General features: G+C 35.3%; 2 protein-coding genes across 2 annotated transcripts; both read left to right on the top strand.

Moving 5' to 3' along the window:
• Nucleotides 1–8,166: 8,166 nt before the first annotated feature.
• On the top strand, nucleotides 8,167–10,582 carry LOC132282499 (uncharacterized). The gene has a single exon (XM_059784204.1). The coding sequence runs from the start codon at nucleotides 8,238–8,240 to the stop codon at nucleotides 10,218–10,220; it is 1,983 nt and encodes a 660-aa protein (XP_059640187.1). The 5' UTR covers nucleotides 8,167–8,237; the 3' UTR covers nucleotides 10,221–10,582.
• Nucleotides 10,583–17,516: 6,934 nt separating this feature from the next.
• LOC132281468 (LRR receptor-like serine/threonine-protein kinase EFR) lies at nucleotides 17,517–23,421 on the top strand. Its single transcript, XM_059783168.1, has 3 exons — nucleotides 17,517–19,476; nucleotides 19,787–20,099; nucleotides 23,145–23,421. Exons 1-3 carry the CDS (start codon nucleotides 17,517–17,519, stop codon nucleotides 23,419–23,421), a joined length of 2,550 nt encoding a protein of 849 aa, XP_059639151.1.
• Nucleotides 23,422–23,662: the final 241 nt, after the last annotated feature.

The following is a 23,662-nucleotide window of genomic DNA, read 5'->3' as shown; positions in this document are numbered from 1 at the left end:
ATAATCCATTATAGTTACGAGAAAGGCTTTTTATAATTGCCTACCCTTTATGTTTCGGTCGATAGGGAAGAAAAAATTGGATGGAAATGATAGATAAGTGATGGATGAGACACCCTAGAAAAGATATAACAGATAGAAACATGTTTATCAGATTAAGATAGACAACACGATGCTTAAGATGAAGCAAATATCACATGCAAGTGAATACGTGCAAAATGGAGTAATTCAGATATAAATATCATCAAACAATAATCATTCTAACAAAGTGGATCAATAGCTCGAGCTTTTCTCCTACGGCCCGAGCTTTGCCTCCAAGGCTTGAGCACTGTAACGGCATATCGAGTACTATTACGCGATTCAACCCACAAAACTCTCTTTTCATGCTTAATACAATGATGAAGACTCTATTATATAGGAGAAGAAATAATGATAATGGAAATAGGTAGATATAAGAAACATCATTTCATCTTTTTATTCGATTAGATAGAACAAAAGAGAATAAGTTTAAAATTTACTTGTCTTTGTTAGAAAAAAAGGAAAGAGAGATTTAATTAAAAATAGTAGTAATTTATACTATTTGTATAAGTTAGGATAATAGTAATTTAAAATTTTTATAATAGCCCCACTTGTTTTTTCTCATTGACTTTACCAAACAAAGAAAATTTATTTCTTCCTTCTTATTTTCCCTCCACACATCTTTTTTCCTTCTTACTAAACAAAGCTTTACTTTCGACAATATGCCAAATTAATTAAAATCCAAGAGAATGGTAAAACTACTATAACGAATTGTAAAATTTGAAACCAATTCGATTAGAGGGAACTCTTATAACCTATTTGATTCATTTTACATGAATTGGTTTTACAAATTAGGCTTTATAAACAGCCCAGTAGATTCGTAAAATTTGTGTGGGGCTATGAAGTACGGAAACGAATATGGGACACGGGTATGACACGACACGGATACGGCGACACTGCAAATTTCAAAAAAATAGGACACGGACACGGCGAGGATACGCCTATAAAATTATATATATATATATATATATATATATATATATATATATATATATATTCAAAATATAATTACTAGAATCTTGCACATTCATTTTCCTAATAACAAGCAGATATATATAAACACAAAATTACAAATAAAATAACAACAAATAACAGAACCAATTTCAATAATTTCATCTTTGTTATAAGAAAACATAGACAAAACAATACAGAAAATAAATGAAAAACAAAGTTGATCCAAATTCTAAATGAAGATGTGCAGAAAAGACATAGCTATAATAAGCTAAATATGTACATAAATAAACATGTATACTTTCAGTTTTCACAAAGTTTTGTTCATGTAACTTAAAAAAAAAAAAAAAAATGTCTTGTGTGATACAAAGATAATTTATGAAGAGGAGAGACTGAGAGAGGAAGTGAGAGAAAATAAATTTTCTGTGTAATACTCTGTTGTTTGTTGTCTGTAGTTGTTTTTTTATTTTTTCAAAATTTTACTTTTAAATTTCTAAAATTAGTAAATTACATTAGGTATCCCATTTATCTTAAAAAAAAATTACAAAATATACCTCGCCGTATCCCCCGCGTGTCTGAGCCGTGTCCACCCCGTGTCCGAGCCGTGTCCAATAAAAAATAATTTCTGAAAACTTCATAGAAGTGTCGAACACGTGTCCGTGTTCGAGAAGTGTCCAACACTGGTATGGGACCCTTGAGAGGAGTGTCTGTGCTTCATAGGTGTGGGGCGTGCCTCTTGACGAGCCCCATAACAGTGCTTTATGCTTCTATACAATATAGAGCATACCAAATGGTCGAAAAAAATCATATTGAACCTTACGAATCGAGTTAGATTAGATTAATAAATTTACAGATCAAACAAATACCCATATTAGAAAATGAAAAAAAAAAAAACACCCCTATTATTATCACTATTTATTATTATTATTATTTTATATAATTTTAGATAGTTTGGTTATATGGAAATAACAAACAAAAAAAAGTGTTTTTTTTAAAAAAAAAAAAAAAAAATATGATGTTAAGAGTTTAGTAAATACCAAAAGAATAATTTTGACATAAAATTATTCACTATAAATACTTAGACCCTACTTGTAGGGGTGGCAAATTATGATACGACTTGAATACGACACGATATCAACGGGTTTGGGTTAACCTTAAACGGATTCAGGTCATAAACGGGTTGACACGATTAACCCATTTAATTAACCGTGTCGGGTTAGAGTTGACGAGTTCAACCCGTTTAACTAAATATGTTATAATTGTGAATATAACATATGTAATATGTTACCTGTTTAAAACCAATTACTATAGATAGTTAAGTCATTTCAATATAAACCTTGTCTATGCCTTATGATTTTTCTTCTTATTTTGAATATTTAGGTTAATTGTGACAACTTTTTTTAATTATTTGATTAAATATTAAATGTTTCGTTTTAATAAATATGTCATCAAACGGGTTAACATGTTTACCCGTTTACTAAACGGGTTGTATTAGTATTTAGGATTCTTGACACGATTATTAAATGGGTTGGGTTTGGGTTTACTTGTTTAGTATAATACATTTACATCGATACTTCTGAGAGTTAAAAAAATCCAAAAACTGGTTATTAGTTATGCTTGGATATGTTATTGAAAAACAATTTTTGAAAAATTGGAATTACAAAAGTGCAGTTTTTATAAAACTACTAAAAGGTTTTTTTAGTTTTTCTCAAAATTGTTCTTGTTTGTATGAAAACACGGAGAAAAAAAAAATTAGGATAAAAAAATAAATAAATAATCCACTGTAAGTCACAAAAAAGAATTGAGTTCTTTTTCTTTCTTTTTTTTTTTTTTTTTTTTTTTTTAAGGGTTAAAAAATCATATTTAGTAAAATATTTATAATATTTTCCTAATGCAATCCTCTTGCTAATAATGGTCTATTGGAATATTTATTATTTTTGGTAAGTAATTAATTTGGCAACTGAAATAATGAAAATAATTTTGTAAAAAGAATATTTTGTGGTTTTTCTTAGTTATTATGCTAAATATTTTTTTCTAGTACAATCCTCACTAAATTATTTTTAAAGTTTTTAGGGTAATTTATACAAACCTCTCCTATAGTTTGCCATAATTACAAAGACCTCTTCTCTTGTTTGGGAAATTACTCGGACCTCCCTTACTTTTGAAAATATCCTGCACGGACCTTCCTTCTATTAGAGTCAACAACAGTCAATAACGGAAATTGATGACGTCATCTATAATTTTTACTCAAATACCTAAAATACCCTTGTCCCATAATTGCTGACGTCATGTGTGTGTGTGTGTATATATATATATGTTGTGTAAAAAATTAAAAAATATGTGAAAAAGTAAAAAATAAAAAGAAAAAAAGAAGAAAATAAAATAAAAGCCACGGTGCTTGATCGTGGAATGATGGCAACAATAGATAATGAACTCCTTGAGATTCTTTGCAATCTCAAGCTCGGATCTCCTGACTTCGACTTTGGCAGCTCCTTCTTGTCCTCCACGTTCAGTCACTGCCGTCCATCACCGCTGGAATCAGTTCCAGTGCTATCCCCTACGGTGGTCTGTCGGCTTTCAATTCTCTCTATATCCATAAGATTGTTTCTTTTATTTTGCCACAATATCATATTTTTAGTTATAATATATCTCTGAATCGATCAATTACTGAGTTTGAACTCACAAGAACACTTTAACATATCTCTTCTTTGGTGAGGTCAAAATTTTAGGTAAGGGTTTTTTTTGTTCCCCTGATTTGGGTAAGTTCTTTTTTTTTTTTTTTTTTTTTTTTTTGGTAAGTCAAAATCTCTCTTTGGGTAAGTCAAAATCTCCCTTTTTGCTCGAGGAAATCAGTTCGTACTATGTATTCGTGGTCTCTGAAAATTCTTTGATTGGAATATATGTAATTGAAGAATTACATAAGCAACATATGTGTGTGTGTGTGTGTGTGTGTATATATATATATAGATAAAGGGAGGGAGAAAGTAGAGGAGAGAGAACAAAACTTCGCAGCCAAGGTGGGTTAATTTTCATGACCAGGTTCATGGTTGATGGTGGTGGTGGCAGCCCAAACAGTTTAAGATTAATTTTTTTTTTTTTTTTGTTTCTCTTGCTCTATCTCTCTCTATATGTGTGTGTGTGTGTGTGTAGGGTACTTTAGTAATTTATCATAAAAAATTAAGGGCATTTCAGTAAATTAGCCAGATCCATTAGTGTATTTAACGGTCTGTCACACATAAAGAAGGTCCGTGTAGGATATTTTCAAAAGTAGGGAAGGTCCGAGTAATTTCCTAAACAGGAGGGAGGTCCTTGTAATTATGGCAAACCATAGGGGAGGTTTGTGTAAATTACCCAAGTTTTTATTCATTTTTATTTGGTAATGCACTGAAAATATCTAAATTGTGAAATGTCTAAATTGTGAAATGTTATGTTAATTTTTTCTAGTACCCGTGTTCTGTACACTTCACTAGTTAATAATACACTTCGATTTATAAGAACTTTAATAAAATCTTCTCCTCTTTATTTTTTTATTTATTTTTATTTTTTTTAAAAAAAACTTCAATATTGCATTTGTGCAATTTTTGTTAATTTAAGAATATTTAAGAGTAAAACACATCTAATACTTGTAATAAAATTTATAAAATAAATAAAAGAGTGATATGCAATACTACGTATTTTTTAGTTTCATAAAATTATTTTTAGTATATACCATTAAGTAGTTTTATGAGTTTTTATTTTCATAAAATTATTTTGTAGTTTTCTCTACCAAGTAGATTTTCAAACTGAAAATGTTGAAAATTGTACTCTATTTTGGTTATCTCAAAATTGTTTTGAGAGTTGCAAATCAAACAAGGCCCTAATTTTTTCATTAAATTTCCTAAAAAAGGAGAAACAAAAAAATTAATTTATTGAGAAAATTTTATGAACCTATAATGATAACATTTATTTTATAACAAATTTTGTCATTTACCAAAAGACCAAATGGTATAAATCTCTTCACCGTTAAAGAGGAAGGAGGGTTCGAGCTAAAAGGTGCACGTAGGTGTGCGAGTAAATTACACAGAAAAAAAAAATGCCATTCAAACTATAAATGAAAATTTTGTACAATTATTTTTAGGGCAAATTTCACAAAACCCCAACTATTATCATTTTTTGATCATATACCCCCAACTGATTTTAGAAAACCCCAACACTATGAAATTTAATCACAATGCTCCAATTCTATGATTAAATGACGAAATTAACCTTCTGATATACCAATTGATTTAAAAAAGCAAAAATCGGTATTTTGCCAATTACAGAAATAACCTTGGAGAATCTCTCTCTCTACCAATTATGAATCAAACAGGATAAGAAGAAGAGCTTAGTGAAAAAACCCAACAATAGTGTAATGGCGTTTATCAATACAAGCCAATAAAAAATGAATTTGATTTTCTTCACTACCATTCTCTTCTCTCTCCTCATCGGAAAATCTGAACTCGCCACTAATAGAGTGGCGCTTCTCGCTCTCCAGGCCACCGTCGGCAGCCGATCCCTTATCTGGAACACCTCCGAGCCCACCCCATGTCCTTAGCCTGGCGTTACATGCCAATCCAGCATCGTCATCGAGCTCCGCCTCCCTGGCATGGGGCTTTCAGGCCAAATCCGACCACACACAATCAGAAATTTGACCCACCTCCACACATTTAGCCTTCGCTTCAACGCCCTCTCTGGCCCACTCCCAAACGACCTCGCTGCTATTTCCGGCCTCCGCAATCTCTATCTTTAGGGTATCTTCTTCTCCAGCCTAATCCCAGACATCATTTTCTTTCCCCATGACCTAGTCCATCTCAACCTCACCTCCAACAACTTTTCCGGCGAGATCTCTACTTCATTAAACAATTTGACCTGTTTGGGCACTCTCTACTTGGAGAACAACCACTTCACTGGTTCAATCCCTGATCTCAACATCCCACATCTTCAGCAATTCAATGTTTCGTTCAATCAATTGACATATTCGGTCCCTTTGCGACTCGCCGGAATGTCTTTCAACGCATTCGCTAAAAATTCTCTATGGTACTTGCACATGGTTGAAAGGGATGGGAAGCCTGTCAAAGAAAAGGGCGAAATGGGTTTCAATAAAATGACTGTGTTTAGTGCTAAGATATTTGTACATCAAAACGCGATCGTTTTGTGCTTTGATGAGTTAAATGTCACCAAGGTTATTTTTGTAATTAGTAAAATACTGATTTTTGTTTTTTTAAATCAATTGGTTTCCATAGATAGATCGAATTCGAATCCATTCAACACCCTGGCTCACAGATAAGCTCTCATCTTCATTCTTCTTATGTAAATGAAGCAGCTATCTCACAAGCACTTAGTTCCTTGCGAATTCCCTCTTCTCTTCGCTTCCATTCATGGTTCAGCTTGTTTGTGTTGGGATATGTGTGCCCTAGCATAGCAAATTCTTATTTTGGATTCTAAAAGTCATGGTTCCTTATCTGAATATTATTATTAAAGCATTATACAACTGGTGAATGGAATGTATTATTTTTCAATTCATTATGGAATTGATTGTGTCAACTTAATTACAAGATGTATTTATATATGTATGTAATGGCAATTAATACTAAGTTATAAATTAGTAATCTTAAATGGTTCAAAGTCGGTAATTATGGATAGACATTTAATTAGTTAAGATTTGAACCGAGTCCATGATAGATTAAGATATATTGCGAGAGATGTCGTATGCAATTACACTCTATCACAGTCATGGCTTTTGACTTTCAAGCATGAGAGAAGTATAGACTCTTTTATTAATTAATAATTACTTTGATTTGTTCGACGGATACCTCGGGATCCTTAGATCGGCACTTTGGGTAGTTATGTAATTAATAGTTAGAGATTTATATTCTCAATATTTTCATCAGTACTATTTATATTTATCTTGTTTTTATCACGGTTGATCACAAATTAAATTCGAAAGCTTTCGTATGTTTTAGACAAATGTTTTATATATATATATATATATATTTATTTAGTAAATTATTATTTTTTTCAAATAAATATTTTATTGTGATCGAGCCGGAAATAATCAAAGGTAACAAAATAATTATATTAATTATGTTGTCGGATTGATGACTTTAATTATCTGATAAATAATTATGTATAGAGGGATCAAAGTGCAACATTGACTTAGATGTTATTTACTATTAATTGGAGTGCAATTAATTTCTTTTAGTGGAGTAGAAATTAATTTATGAATTAATTTAATTGGGTCCATGGTTTAAAGAAAATAGTAAGCCCAAAGGATTCTCACCAATAACCCAAGTTGATACTGGAGTCCTATTAGAATTGAGAAATTTGATTTAGAGATGGTAAATAATTTATTATTTCATTTTTCTTATTTTTATTTTGCCTATATATATATGAGTCCATGTATATTTTAGGTGTGACTTTTATAATAAGAAAAAGAATATACTTTCTCTCTCTAGTTTTTAGGATTTGTTTTATCTTTTAAAGAAAGCTACCACAAGCCTTGATTCCAAGGTCATTCATCAAAGCATATTGGTGATTCCTAAAGGGAAAATTATAATCAAGACGAAAGAGAAATGATCTTGTTAAGGGATGTACAATAAGTGAGAACACTCATTTTAGAGGAAATATTAAAAGGTTTACTCAGACCTTTAATATAAGTATTCGATCTGTTTATTGAATGATATATCATCTTTTATTTGTTTTTACATGAAATTTGTTTTTATGTAATAAATTAAAATATTTATTTACAAATTCCTTCAAAGTTTTTAAAAACTTGCACGCTTTCCAGCCGTTTGAAGTCTTTCTTCTTTTCTCAGCCTTCTAATATATGGCTATCTGTTCAACTCAACCTCTAAACTTCAATAAATGCTTGTACGGCTTGTGTGGCAAATTTCATAATGTTAGGGTTATTTTAAAATAGGTTGAGGATATAAGATCAACAAATAATAGTAATGGGGTTTTTGTGAAATTTGCCATTTGTTATAGAAAATTTATTTTTCATTTCCAAAAAAAAATGAAGTTTCATATCCAAAGAAATCGAAAAATAATAATAATAATAATAATAATAATAATAATCTGAAGTTTCAAATCCAACGATGTCGGTCAATAAATAAAAAACGAAAAATAAAACGTCTCCACTGCCCCCAGTCTTTACGCTTCACAGACGTACACACTCTCATCCCATCGATCCAAAAATGGCTGAAAAATCAGAGGAAGAGCAAGAAGCTCTCCGTCTCACATCCCTAGCAGAGAAGAAGTACAACAATTCCAATCTCAAATCAGCCCTAAAATATGTCAAGAGAGCCCATCGTCTCTGCCCCGACCTCGACGGCGTCGCCGAAATGGTCACCGCCTTCAAAATCCTCCGCGTCGCCGCCAAAGCAGCCACCACCGCCACCGCCACCGCCACCGCCGCTGAAACACCCGACTGGTACAAGATCCTTCAGGTCGAGCCCTTCTCTCACATCAACACCATAAAAAGTAAGTACAAGAAGCTAGCCCTAACCCTACACCCCGACAAGAACTCATTCGTGGCCTCCGAAGAAGCCTTCAAGCTCGTCGGAGAGGCGTTTAGGGTTTTGTCCGATAAGATTAGGAGGAAAGAGTATGATATGAAGCTAAGAATCGCGATGCAGTCGGCGGCGACTGAGGCCAGTGGAGGAGGCACGGGGGAGACTTTCTGGACGGCGTGTTCGGCTTGTAGGTTGCTTCATCAGTTTGAGAGGAGGTATTTAGGGCATAATTTGATGTGTCCGAATTGTAAAAAGGGTTTTAAAGCTGTGGAGGTTTCTGGAGAGGTTGTGGATGGTGAAGAAAGGGTTGAAACTAGGGCTAGTGTTAGGGTTAGGAGGAGTGTGGAGGCAAAGCAGAAAATGAGTAGTGTTGGGGAGGTTTTGCAGAGGTCGAAGCCGAGGAGGACTGAAAGGGTGAGGAATGTGGGTGTAAATATGGATTCAAATAGTGATGGTGGTGTAAATGTGAGTTTGAGGTCGAAGAGGGTTGAAAGGGTGAGGAATGCAGGTGTAAATGGGGATTCAACTAGTGATGGTGGTGTAAATGTGAGATTGAGGTCGAAGAGGACTAAAAGGGTGAGAAATGTAGGTGTAAATTGGGGTTTGAATGGTGATGGTGGTGTAAAGGAAAGATTGAATTCGATGAGGGTCGAAAGGTCCAGAATTGTGGGTAAGAAAGAGGAAAGGAGTGGTGGGGCTAAGTCATTGGATGACTCGAAGTCCAAGAGAGTGAAGATTGGGGAAGAAACCATGACATTAGCAGAAATGCAATTGTTAGCAAAGAGAAAGGTGCAACAGAAGGCGAAATTGAAGGAAAAGGATAGTATAGATGAGAAAGAGAAGGCGAGGGGGAAGAAAGAGAGTAGGAGTTCAGAAATTGAGAGACCAAGGGGTTCCAAGAGCAGGAGTTTAGAAATTGAGGAACATGAAAGGTCCAAGGGTGAGGATTTGGAGATCATGGCTGTGGAGGATTCAGATTTCTATAATTTTGATAGAGATAGGGTGGAGAGGAGTTTTAAGAAAGGCCAAGTGTGGGCTATTTATGATGATGGTGATGGAATGCCAAGGCATTATGGGTTGATTGATGAAGTTGTTTCAGTGAATCCTTTTGAGGTGGAGATGAGTTGGTTAGACCTTCAAAACAATGGAGATGAGGAGTTGATTTGTTGGGAGAAAATGGGATTTCATATATCTTTTGGGAGGTTTAAGGTAGTTAGGAAGATTTTAATTAAATCTGTGAATGTTTTTTCACATATTGTGGATTGCGAAAGAGCAGCAAGAGAGGTGTATAGGATTTATCCAAAGAAGGGTTCAGTTTGGGCTCTTTATAATGAAAATGCTTTGGACGCACGAGGAACAAACCTGTTACCCAAGGATGGTCACTGTTATGACATAGTTGTCTTCTTAACAAATTACTGTGAGATGCATGATTTGAGCATGGCTTACCTAGAGAAGGTTAGTGGGTTTAGAACAGTTTTCAAGAGGAGAGAGATTGGGTCTCATGCTATCAGATGGCTAGAAAAAGATGATGTTCGGTCATTTTCACATCAGATTCCTGCAAGGAAACTTTCTGGAGAAGAAGCCTCCGGCCTTCCCAGATACTGTTGGGAACTTGATCCTGCTGCACTTCCTCCCGAGTTGCTTAGTATTAGTTGGGAGAGATAGTGTCTGCTTGTTTGGTGACAAATACCTGATGTGCTATGGATGTCTAGTGATTCTTTGGTCTCCCTATTTGGGTGAATTTTGGTCTGATTGGAAGAAAAGTATCATTGTGAGGTAAAATCTGAACTCTTTGTATTGTTTTTTGTTACATCATGAAAAATTTTCAATTCTTGTGACGTCATTGGACCAATGGTTTGTCAATCACAAGGCATCGCTACTGTAAGTAAAGCTTAAATGGAAGTTTCAAGCACAATTATAATTAGTGAAACAATGTGCTTCTTCTGGTGAAACCTTATGTATATTCATATATGATGATGATATTATTGATATATTGCTATAGATTTGATCAGGTGCTTATATGTTGCTATGAGTGTGCCTAATTGGTGCCTTGGACCTAGATTTTGTTTCTAGCGAGTCCTTATTTGTAGTGCCTAATGGGAGATATTGGTCTTTGACTTCAAGTAGTTCATCCATTAGGAAAAGATATAATTAGCAACTTTTGTAGGACTAGAATATTTACTGCACCAGGAAACCAAAACTGATGGGTTTTTTTGGAAAACAACAGATTAGAAATTTGTTGCTGGTCAAAAAAGGATTAAACATCCACATCCTTCTTAGAGGTACCAGATTTTGGTTATTTTTCTCAGCTGAGTTCCTATCTTTCTCTAGTGTGAAGTGCAATCTTCAACCCTTGTTTACTTTGGTGTTGAGCGTAGCATTCCTGAACTTTATTTTTTTATTTTTATTTTCCCCATTGAAAATTCCCCAGCCTTCACCTATTAGTCAACTTCTAATATGGCTATGTATTAATATTGCTGTTCCATTAAACACCTGCTTGTCAATTGGGCTGACTGAGTTTCAACTAGTTAGAATTGTTTGCTGAGTGAGTTGATTTTATAGAAGCGCAAATGCCTCAGACTTAGAGGGCTTTTAATTTCTTTCTGAGGATGTTAATGACAATAAATTTGTGATTATAAATTAAATTTACTAGGAATTAGTCCAATTATCGATGTTGTATAAATAAAGATGATAACCTAATTTAATCTCCTTTTTTGGGGCCAAAACCATCTTACAACCAAATATCTTATTATTATTTTTTTCTGTCTCTTTTCCGCACATGGCGCTACAATCTACTATTTCCGAGTTGATGAATCAAAGTTGTAGAGTTGGATTATTCGGTGCCTTTTTCTTCATCTTCAATGTGTGAATAACAAATTATCTACAGTACATTTATGTGATGATACACCATGCATTTACTGTCACATTCTGAAATGTTTTACTAAATCTTTTCTTCTGATTATACTCATTATTTGACCCAGCTTAACTTTATTGACGACGACTCATTTGCTGCATCACCTTCAGTTTGGCGCATAGTTGCCTCTTTTTTTTTTATGTCATTCAGGGGTTGTGTATGAATAATGATTTAGAATGTCATCTTTTTTGATGAAATGCATTTATAAGTTATTCTGTGGGCATAAAGCAACAGAACAGCGGCAGATTTAAGGCTCATTCGATTCAGTTATCTAATAACAGTTCTATGAATATTTATTTATTATTTATTTTTTTTATCCTCAGTTCTATGAAAACAAGGCATCTTTTAACTTGTTTTTCAAAGCAACTTTCAGAAAATTGTCTAATTTTTAAACCTTTTCCTTTTTATTTTTCTCTGAAAAATAAAAAAACAAAAAAGTGAAACAAGCATGTAAAATAATAAAAACACCCAACCCTTGAAATCTGATATGTTTTGCATTCTTACAGTGCCCTTAGCTAGCTCCTTTTCAATCTCGTGGTCTATATTTGTTTTATTTAACAAGTGAATGGTTTTTAGCTAGTCCCTTTTCAATTTTTGTTCCGAGTATGTTTATTTAACAAGTGAATGGTCTTATTGACTCTCTCAGGTCATGCTAAAGATCTATGTTTTTTTTTCTTTTTTCGATTCATTCTTCTATAAACTTGCCATACTGGATTGAGAAAATTTGATTTGATCTATTGCTTGTCTAACAACAATAGTGGTTATTGGTGGTGTTGTGCAAACGTTTTGTATAGGAAGGTAGGAATCCATTTTTAACAGTATGGATAACATTTTATAGAAATCTTTTTTAGGTTTTATATGATATTCATTTTGACAAAGCGGTGTAATTTCTTTTCTATCTTTTATGAATTGCTTAATAGATTTTGACACAAGTAACACTTTGTTGATATCATAGCATTTTCCATTTAAAATGGCAGGTACCCTTTCACTTCTATTTTACTTTATTTTTTATTTTTCACTTTATTGATAAGGCTATATGATCCATGAATTTCAGCTGATGCTTAGAATCTTTTATTTAGTTGATTAGTTGTTGCATATCCTTTTGGTAGTGCAATTGGTTTTGCCATTGAAGTAGTACCTCTCATATCTATCAAAAGATTCAAAACATGTAGTAGTATCCAATATGGATGGAGATACCTTTCAAACTGAAAATTTAGGAATACTGCATGTTGTACTTTTAAGCATTAATATAGTTGTTGCTATATGCTTTTACCCTTCCAAACATATACTCTCTCTGTCCCAAAAAAAAGTGTCATGCTTTCCTTTTTGGTCTGTCCCAAAATAGTTGTCACTTTCCTTTTTCAAACAATATATTTTACATCTTTCCATATATGTCCGTGGAGTTTAAAATTTCAAACTTGAATATTCAAAGCTTAGAAGGGAAAATTAGTAACTTTTCAAGAAGATAAGGCATGTCCCACATGTCCCCTTAAAAATTCTTACTCCCCAAAAGTGACATCTAAATTGGGATAGAGGGTGTAGCTAATTTAGAAAGATTTTACCTGGTGAATGGAGATGTTTAAGACTTTAAGGGTCCTTTTAGTTCTCCCCTCTTTGTAACAGTTATGGGCATTGTCTAGCTTGCAGAGCATCTTATGTACTCGTTCTTCATTTTGTAATGTTGTTTATAAGCATCTACGAAGGGATGTTGTTGACAATTTTCATTTGATATGTATATCTAATTCTTGTGCTGTAGTTGATTTCCTTAATTGTAACAGCTTTAGTGTGAACCTTACGGTTGATGATCTAGATAATTGATACTGGGTGAAACGATTTTGGAACAAAAATATTATGTACTCGTTCTTCATTTTGCAGAGTATCCTATGAAATCGTTCTTCATTTCGTAATCTTGTTTATACACATCTACGAAGGGATGTTATTGGCAATTTCAATTTGATATGTATATCTAATTCTTGGCTGTAGTTGATTTCCTTAATTGTAACAGCTTTAGTGTGAACCTTACGGTTGATGATCAAGGTGGAAGGATTTGGAACAAAAATATTACAGCAGATTTTACCTTGATAGAACATGAAGGGAATGAATGTTCTAAGCTTTGTTAGTAATTATGTCATTTGTGGATAGTATCTTACACCATCATGGATGATAAAGAATGCCGGGTTATGATATTGTTCTGGTCTGTACCTCCTCCGTAGAGGTTTAAATTATCCTATCTGTGTTGGCTTGATGTCTTACCAGTCTTACATGCACCGAGCAATTCTCCAAATGAATTACATTTCATTTCACCTTAAGTGAGAGGGTGAAAAATGTGTTTAGTGTAACACATGATATATTGTTAGGATTACGGTGTCTCAAAATTTCCATAATTTGTATTTTTGATAACTCATACTGTATACCTAAATGATGGACTGCAAGAAAAGAATACTTCTGGTAGTTTTATGCATTTTGTTTGGAATGGGATTCTTGGCAACTTAAAATTGGCATGCGTCTTGGTCCTAAAACCAGAAAGTTAAATGAATGCTGATCTCTCTCTCTCTCTCTTTTTTTTTTGAGTGGTCTTGGTGCTTGTAAACAGGTAATGGTGATCCAAGCCGAGTTTGAAAACTTTACTTATATAACACTCCTTTTTTTGTACGGTTCTCGGGATAATTATTTATATTTTGTATCTGAATTATGAAGTAATATTTTGTATCTAAATTATGAAATAGGTCTCGTGTAGCGGAAATGAGGATGTTAAGATGAATGAATTATGTGCGGATGGATTAGGAAGACGTTAATATGGATGTCCACCCCGTTCTATTCCTATTGTACTAAGGATTAAGGTAGGCAAAGGTCGAGTAGTCTCTGGCCTATGTAAGCTAGATAGCATGGATGTTAGCCCATACAGCTTTCCGTCTCTAGCCTAGTAGTCTATGGCTCATAGTCTTCGCTTATACTATATTCTATTTGTTAGCTCTTTTTTGATCTTATCAGTGGTAGCCTTGCCTTAGCCACTGAAAGTCGCGGAAGTGTGCCCTCCGAAGGTCACTATGGCTTCGCATGGCCAATGAATTCTTTGTCTAGCTATCAGTATCCAACTTGCCTTCGCCACGAGTATATGCACGAGTTTTCGGAAAACGAAGATACTTCGATCAGTTCCTTGGCAGGAAACCTCCTGGCGCGGTGCTCCATTATGGTTAAGAATTTCCCCAAGTTACGAATTGATCAAGGTTTCGCATGGATATAACCGGAAGCCTCCCATTAGATTTAGGCTCGACTCTTCCGAAACTCCGAACATTTTATTTTGGAAGCAACCAATTCTCTGGATCAATTCCATCATCAATAGCCAATGCTACTGGACTCATAGCTTTTGATGGTAGTTGGAATACTCTTACAGGGCCTTTACCAATGAATTTGGGGAACCTAAATAATCTAGAAGTTTTAGGTTTCGTTAATAATGATCTGGGAATTAAAGAAGGAAATGACTTGAGCTTTCTCGATTCTTTGACCAGTTGTACCAATCTTAGGGTCATAATCTTAGAGGTGTGTTGCCTGATTTAATATAGAAATAGGAATGAATGACATGGAAGCGAATAATTTTTTTTCTTGACTTGATTCCGTGAACTCTGTTATGTAGGCGGAGTCTATGGTTTATCCTTCTACATGTAAATAAACCTAATAGCATCCATCTCCATTTTTATTGTATGAATTTTCAGCAGCTGTGGTTGCAACTTCTCTCGTGTACTTGAAATTTCTCAATTCTTTAACCAATTGTACAAATCTTAGGACTGTATTTAAATAAGAATGGCTTTGGGGGTTGATTTAAATGAGGATGGAAGGAAACTACATAGGTGGAAGCATACAAAAAGGTGATAAGAACCTCATTAGCTTTAGATAATCGCGTATTAAATGAGAACATGCTCAAAGGAAGCATTCCTCAACATCCCAGGGAAAATTCCATCATCTATTGGCAGCATAATTTTCTCAGTTTGTATGTTTGCCTTGTAAGAAAATATGGTGGGGAAGCGCAGGACGACTCTCATGTGGTCCAAAAGAACGAACTTTTTAACAGACTAAAAGTCAATTAGAAAAATTACACTTTATTGCTTTATCAAACTTAATCATAGTTAATTTACCATAGTTAATCAATACTTTCATTCAATCTTTCTCCTTAATATCTTTAATCGTCCTTACAATCTGAAGCACTACCACCATATCCACACCATCACAGCCACCATCTTCACCACTATAGCCACAACATAACTACCAACTTTTTAGAGACCTTTTATTGTTTTCATGGCAGGATTAAGTAATATATGCTTTCGGTTTGAAACTTCATTATTAGAGGTTGTGCTTATTCACGAACCCTAAAAAATTGGTATCCTTTGAACAAAAAAAAAAAAAAAAAAAAAAAAAAAAAAACTTATTCATAAAGTGCAAAAATAATAATAATAAATAAATAAATCAAAATGCAAAAAGAAAGAGATAGAACTGGACTATAACAAATAACTGTATAAAGTGAATTCGTATGGAAATTGCGGATCAGGAAAACAAATTTGAATTGTGTGACTAAATTACTACCCCTCTTGGCCTATAAATAGAAGACCACTCAACACATTCAATACTCCAAAATGTTACTAGTATATCCAATTTGTTTTACTTATATATGAGAGACGGTGCTAATGGACAGATTGGAAGCAGACGAATATCTTCAGCCCACCCAAAGAATCTTCCACCGGCCCAAAATCAACATTTTAACCATAGCAGAAAGTCACTCCCAGTGGACAGACTTGAAGCACATTCATTGACCAAGTTCTGAACTCCCTTCTTTTGATATATATATATATATATGTGTGTGTGTGTGTGTGTGTGTATTCTATGAAAAACTGCATTCCTTGTTAAATTTGTTATATGAACAAGAAGAAAACAAAGGCATTCATGCCTTTTAATAATGCATAGGCAAAAATTGAATTTCCTCCTATGACAAAATGACAATACAAAATTGTATAATTTCTTTTGTTCTGAGCTGTTCAGTGACCCAACACCGTAAATTAAACCATGAAGCAAATGAATCATGAATCATCACAAAGCCTACATGTGGATCAAACATACAGAGTCAATGGCAATGGACGGCATGCAAGCAAATAAGTGTTTTCTTGACTTCATTATGTGAATTTTCTGCAAAGCTTACTCAATCAAATAAAGGGAGGTTGGCTTATAAATTTGGCCATGATTTGCACCTAAAAACAAGTCACCTTTCACCTCCATTTTCTGGTTTATCACTACAACTGCACCAAGTCATAATTTCTGTTCACCGTCAGCTTCCTGAAGCACAAAGATATGGTTTCAGGGCTATTAGCTTCATCTTCCCTCCTCTTTTACATCCTTCTTCATGCATGCTTCATTTTACTTGCCTCAAATACCACTTTTGGCTTCGCAAATGAGACAGAGAATCAAGCCTTGCTAGCCATCAAGAATCAAATTGCTGAAGACCCTTTCCAGGTCTTTAGCTCATGGAATGATTCTATCCACTTTTGTAACTGGAAAGGAGTCACATGTAGTCATTGGCATCATCAGAGGGTGACCGTCCTAAACTTGTCTTCCTTGGAATTAATTGGTTCCTTGTCTCCTCATATAGGAAACCAAACCTTACCTTAGAGAGATCTATCTTGAGAACAACTACTTGCATGGCACTATCCCCCAAGAAATTGGTCAATTGTTTCGCCTACAAAATATTTCACTTCACAACAACTCAATCCAAGGTGAGTTCCCTATCAATTTGACTCGTTGCTTAGGCATCAGAGTCATCAATTTATCTTCGAACAATCTTGTAGGAAAAATTCCTAGCGAATTGGGATCATTGTCTAATCTTTTAGCATTGGATCTTGTTAGGAATCATCTCACAGGCAACATACCACCTTCAATGGGGAATCTCTCCTCTCTTCGCGTGCTTTTTTTATACTAACAATCCAGAGGGAAGCATTCCTTTTGAACTTGGAAAGCTTTCCAACTTACAGTTTTTTCAATTGGGTTCCAACAATTTGTCCGGAATGGTTCCTACCCTGCTTTACAATATCTCATCCATCCGTTACTTTGATTTAGCCAACAACCAGTTAACCGGAAGCCTCTCCCAAGAACTGGGATTGACCCTTCCAAAGCTACGAACATTCTTGTTTGGTGGTAACCAACTCTCTGGGCCTATCCCACCATCATTGGTTAACGATTCAGCACTTGTTTGTTTTGATATCGCTATTAATTTTTTCAGTGGGTCTGTACCAATGAATTTGGGTAGCCTTCCAGATCTGGAATGGCTAAATATTGCCAGTAACCGCCTCGGAACTAAAAAAGCCAATGCCTTGAGCTTCCTTGATTCATTAACCAACTGTACAAATCTAGAAATCCTACATTTAGGTTGGAATGACTTTGGGGGGTTATTGCCCAATTCAATTGCAAATCTATCCACAAAGCTCACCACACCGGGGATAAATCAAAACTACATATCTGGAAGCATACCGCGAGGAATTGAGAACCTCCTCAACTTAAACCTTTTAGCCTTAGATGTGAATGAATCAATTGGGAAACTTTCTGAGTTGGAACGACTCTACATTCTGGGAAATAACATCTCAGGAAAAATTCCATCATCTTTTGGCAACATGTCTCGATTGAGTATTCTTGGTTTAGGAGGAAATAAGCTAGCGGGAAGCATATCTGGGTCTTTGGGTAATTGCACAAATCTTCAAGCATTGGATCTTCAACAGAATCACCTCACTGGTGCAATACCCGAGCAAGTTATTGGACTTTCTTCCCTCACTATTGCTCTCTACTTAAATCAAAACTATTTAACAGGTGCACTTCCATCACAGGTGGGCAACTTGAAGAATCTTGGGCAATTGTGTATTTCTGAAAACAAACTTTCCAGAGAAATCCCAAGCACTCTTGGCGATTGCATAGTGTTAGAAGTCCTGTATATGGACGGTAACCTTTTCGAAGGTATTAGTCCATCATATTTACAGCAATTGAAAGGAATTCGAGACCTAAATATTTCTCATAATAGTTTGTCCGGACGGATTCCAAGCTTTCTAAGCGAGCTCCCATTGATTGAATATCTAGACCTCTCTTATAATAAGTTTGAGGGTGAAGTTCCAAATGAAGGAGTGTTCCTGAATGTTAGTGCATTTTCCATTGTGGGAAATGACAAACTTTGTGGAGGAAATATGGAATTGCAACTGCCTGCATGTCTCACACAAAGGGCAAGAGAGCTCTTTGCACATAAAATGATAATTCTTGGGACAACTATCACTCTTTCTACAGTTTTGTTGATAGCAAGTGTTTCTGCTGTTTTTTATTTGATCAAAAGGTCAAAAGAAAAATGTTCAGTAGATGGTGCATTGGGAAATCAGTACCCATTGCTCTCTTATGCGGAACTTGAACAAGCTACCAATGGATTCTCTTCAGCCAACTTGATTGGTTCGGGGAGTTATGGTTCCGTTTATGAAGGAATTCTCAACTATGGTGAACAAATTGTTGCTGTGAAGGTTTTCAACCTTCACCAACTTGGGGCCAACAAAAGCTTCTTCACTGAATGTGAAGCTTTGAGGAACATTCGCCACCGCAATCTGGTCAAGATCATCACATCTTGCTCAAGCATGGACTTCAAAGGAAATGATTTCAAGGCTTTGATCTTTGAGTTCATGCCAAATGGGACTTTAGAGAGTTGGTTACACCCAAATCAATCTGTGCAGCAGGATCCAAAGAGCTTGGATTTAATACAAAGGCTAAACATTGCAATTGATGTGGCATCTGCATTGGATTATCTTCACCATCAGTGTGACACATCAATTATTCATTGTGATCTAAAGCTAAGTAACGTTCTTCTTGACAATGAGCTTTGCGCTTGTGTGGGTGATTTTGGTATACAAAGGTTTCTTGGAGGCACCAGAGGTAAACCCGATCGTTCACAATCTAGTTCTTCAATTGGGATTAGAGGAACTATTGGTTATGTTGCACCAGGTAATGTTTTGTCACATAATTATTGTATAATTACATACACCTCCTTTTGGTACATACTCTCTAATTTAGTTTCTTCAAGGAATTATTTAGTTTCTTAGTATATGAAACTTGCTTAGATTCTATTTTGAACCACATCTTGGTTATTTCCCAGATGATTCTGTTTTGCGTAACCAGGTTGGGCATATTGTAATTGTAGAATTTCACATTTGTGCAGCTGTGTCAAGGATAATCCTTGATGAAAATAATTTAGAACTTCAGAAATGTTGAAGGACAATACTAATTTAGGCAATATGTTATTTATTTTTTGTAGAATATGGTATGGGTGTAGAGGTTTCAAAAGAAGGTGATGTGTACAGCTATGGAATCCTCTTATTGGAGATGTTTACCGGAAGAAAGCCCACAGACAGCATATTTATTGAAAATTTTAGCCTTCATAACTATGCAAAGATGGCGCTTCCTGATAGAGTGATGGAGATTGCCGGTTCTCTATTCTTGTTGGAAGAGGAGGATGCTCAAAGGGCCAGCCAACATAACATTGGTAGAATAAAAGAGAGCTGGGTGTCGGTCCTTAGGATTGGAGTGATATGTTCTTCTGAACTGTTGAGAGAGCGGATGAATATTAGGTATGTTCTCTTGGAACTCCACAAGATTAGAAATACACTTTTGAGAGGAAGCTGATGTTATGTGATAGAAACTTCCAGTGGTTGTGACTGTTTAAAGTATTTGTTTTGTTGTATTTTATTTTTTACTTTTGTGTGTGTTGCGTTGTCCTCGTTATTGTTGTTTGAGGTTCTGTCTCAAGACTGACAAACTTAGCATATTTGAAAGTACAATAGCGTTGCCAAGAACGAAATAAATATAACAGTGACTTGTTGATTCTCATCTGCATACAATTGATGGTTCGGCTACTTGAAAGAATTATTCAAATTTCCAAAAAACAAAGCACTTGTTGAATATTGATTTTGTGATGCCTAATTAGCATAATGGTAAGTGCCTTTCAACGTGATAATGTAGGTTAAAATATCAAAGAGCACTTCCTGGTGATTTAAAATGGATTCTATCTGTTAACACCTAAAATATAATTCGAAGCAATTGTGCCACATGGTCAGAAATCATGAAGTCTGAACTTTGGATCAACCCATGACCATCAGGGCCAAAGATTAATCATAGTGATCCAATTTAAGGCTGAGAAGGAAGAAGAGTGGAACTTTTAGGCCATTAAAACTGATATGAGGTTCCGAGCTGATAACCGGCCATGACTGAGACTCTCGGTCACAGTCATCATGATCATGAGTTTAGGCCAAAATCCTCTCAGTCACTATAGTCATGAGAGTCTCGGTCATCATGATCACGAGTTTAGGCCAAAATTCTCTCAGTCACTATGGTCATGAGAGTCTCAGTCACTATGGTCATGAACTTAGGCGAAAATCCTCTCAATCTTCATGATCATGAGTTTAGGCCAAAATCTTCTCAGTCACTATGGTCATGAGAGTCCCAGTCATCATAATCACGAGTTTAGGCCAAAATTCTCTCAGTCACTATGGTCATGAGAGTCTCAGTCAACATGATCACGAGTTTAGGCCAAAATCTTCTTAGTCACTATGGTCATGAGAGTCTCAGTCACTATGGTCATGAACTTAGGCGAAAATCCTCTCAATCTTCATGATCATGAGTTTAGGCCAAAATCTTCTCAGTCACTATGGTCATGAACTTAGGCCAAAATCTTCACAGTCTTCATGGTCATGAGTTTAGGCCAAAACATTCTCAGTCACTATGGTTATGACTTTCAGTCTCGATGGTCATGGTCATGAGTTTTCAGTCAAAATCCTCTCAGTCACTATGGTTATGAGAGTCTCAGTCTCATGGTCATGAGTTTAGGCCAAAATACTCTCAGTCACAACTTTCTCAGTCACAACGGTCATGGTCATGAGACTCTCAGTCATAATGGTCATGATCCAAAATCTCTCCAAAGGCTCATAACCAGCCATGATCAAGAGTCTCGACCGTTATTTCTCTCGGTCACAATGATCATAAGACTCTCGGTCATAATGGTCATGATCATGAATCTTAACCAAGATTTTTAGTCACTATGGCCATGATCAAGACTCATGACCAAATATGGTCATGATTAGGGGTCTCGGGTCATAATCACTTGAAGAATCTTTGGGGTAATTCAAATGAAGATCGGCTGGAATCCCAATGATTTAAGAACCCAACAAGTCAGGTCTGGAAACGTGAAAAGAGCTTGAAATAGAAAAGGACAACTTGACAATATCAGAAGTTCAGAACTACAATTGGAAGGTTCTCACCTACATCTGATGAGGAGAGTCAGAATTGTCAGTAATCAGATGCCTCCAGGCTAATGTACAAATCAAGCCAGACATGACAGGTGCAGAGAGCTGAAAATGGCTTGAAGACCAAAATCATCAAGCATGAAAGACAAGGCACCACTTAGTCAAAAATACTATGTCAGACATACTTGTATCTTCCTATAGAGGGATGTGCAAGTCAGTCAACCTGACCAGCTCAGTAAGGTGGTTAGGAAGAGTCACTTTCAGCTTATAACCAATCAATTTCTAGAGAAACGGTTGAAAGGGACAAAACCAGGTGGAAGCCTCTATAAATACCCACTCAAGCTTCACAAGGAGGTGGTCCAAGACCATTTCTAAAGTTCAACCTTTAGCATTCATATCACTTAGCACTTAGCTTTTATTTCATCAAGTTCAGTTTAGCACTTAGCTTTTATTTCAGCAAGTTCAATTTAGCACTATCAGTTTAGTTCTTATTTCATCTTTTAGCATTCAATACTTTAGTTTCTATTTCAATCAAGAGTTTGTAATTCATTCATCATTGTAATCAGTCAAGTTCAATGAAGAAAGGTTTGCAGATTCAGGTATATTTATTGTTCAGTTTAAGTTGCTTCTAATTGATATTCATCTTAAATGTTTAAAGTCCTTTCTTAAAGGCAATAACAACCTTAAGGAGAGGGTCATTCCTACTCTCCAACTTTCGCCTGAATCACCTTAGGTCGGTGAGCCGACCCGATAGGAATAGTTTGGCAAGACACATTCGAGTCCATCAGGACTTTGGCACGCCCGCGTTCTAGGTCAGCCATTCATTGGCTAGCGACCTCAGACCACTTTGTGAGCCAAACACTATCTAATGGAAAAAATGAAAAAAACAATTTTTTTTTAGAATTCAGGAACTTATGGAGATTCTATCTAAGGTCCTATAGTTAAGATTTAATATACACATGAAATGGGAATGAATGTCATGGAAGCGAATACAAATTTTTTTTTGACTTGTTTCCATGAACTCTCGGCGGGATAATGTAGCCAAAGTCTATGGTGTATCTTTTTACATAATAAACCTAATAGCATCCATATCCATTTTTTGTTGTATGAATTTTCGGCAGCACATAGGATTTGATCATATACATATTGCAGGTTTGAACAGTCCAAAGCCAAGAACTTTTTATTTATTTATTTTTTATAGTTCTATCTATAACTATTATTAGTAAAAGAATGGTACATTCACAAACACATTGAAGAAACAAACAATTTGATCAACGAGCTTAGATTTATATAAAGAAATTTCAAATCGAAGCAACAAAGCCAGAAAATTGTATTGTGAAACTGACAAGAAAATGAGAACGAGTAATTACACAGAACCGGTGGTGGCCACGAGCTTCATTGGCAGAGAGGTCAATGTGCGCGCAATGGACAAAATGCCGGAAAGAATGGTGAACGGGACAGCCTTGTTCGTGCCAAACGATGCCTTGGTACAGATTCACCGGTTTGCCTCCGTCAGGCGGCAGAGGGAGCGGCGGGGTACAGGGTGAAAAGCTGCCGGAGGAGTGAAGATGCAGTGGCTGCAGCTAAGGAACGCTTTTTGGAACAGTTTATATTTGTCTCATCTCAATTGGACACAGTTAAAATTTCTTAATCAAGTCAAAGATCTATAAATATATATATATATAGACAGATTATTGAAGCTCCGCTAAACTTTGACTTTTTCCAGACATGTATATTTTTCAAAGAACAACAAGCATGCCTCAGAAGTGCTGTTATTTTTTTGTTTTTTGAAGATCTTCAATCCATCAAGCTTCGCTGGTCCTTGATCTGAAATTCAATCAAGTCTTATTTAATCTTAAAGATTCTAAAAAAGCTTATCATAATCGGATTAA

The sequence above is a fragment of the Cornus florida genome, unplaced genomic scaffold (genome assembly GCF_030987335.1).
Source record: "Cornus florida cultivar Cherokee Brave unplaced genomic scaffold, ASM3098733v1 CherokeeBrave_3.0.0_Hap2_Chr11, whole genome shotgun sequence".
NCBI lineage: Eukaryota > Viridiplantae > Streptophyta > Magnoliopsida > Cornales > Cornaceae > Cornus > Cornus florida.
Note: the sequence above shows the minus strand (reverse complement) of the source record. Positions and strands in the feature narration are given on the sequence as shown.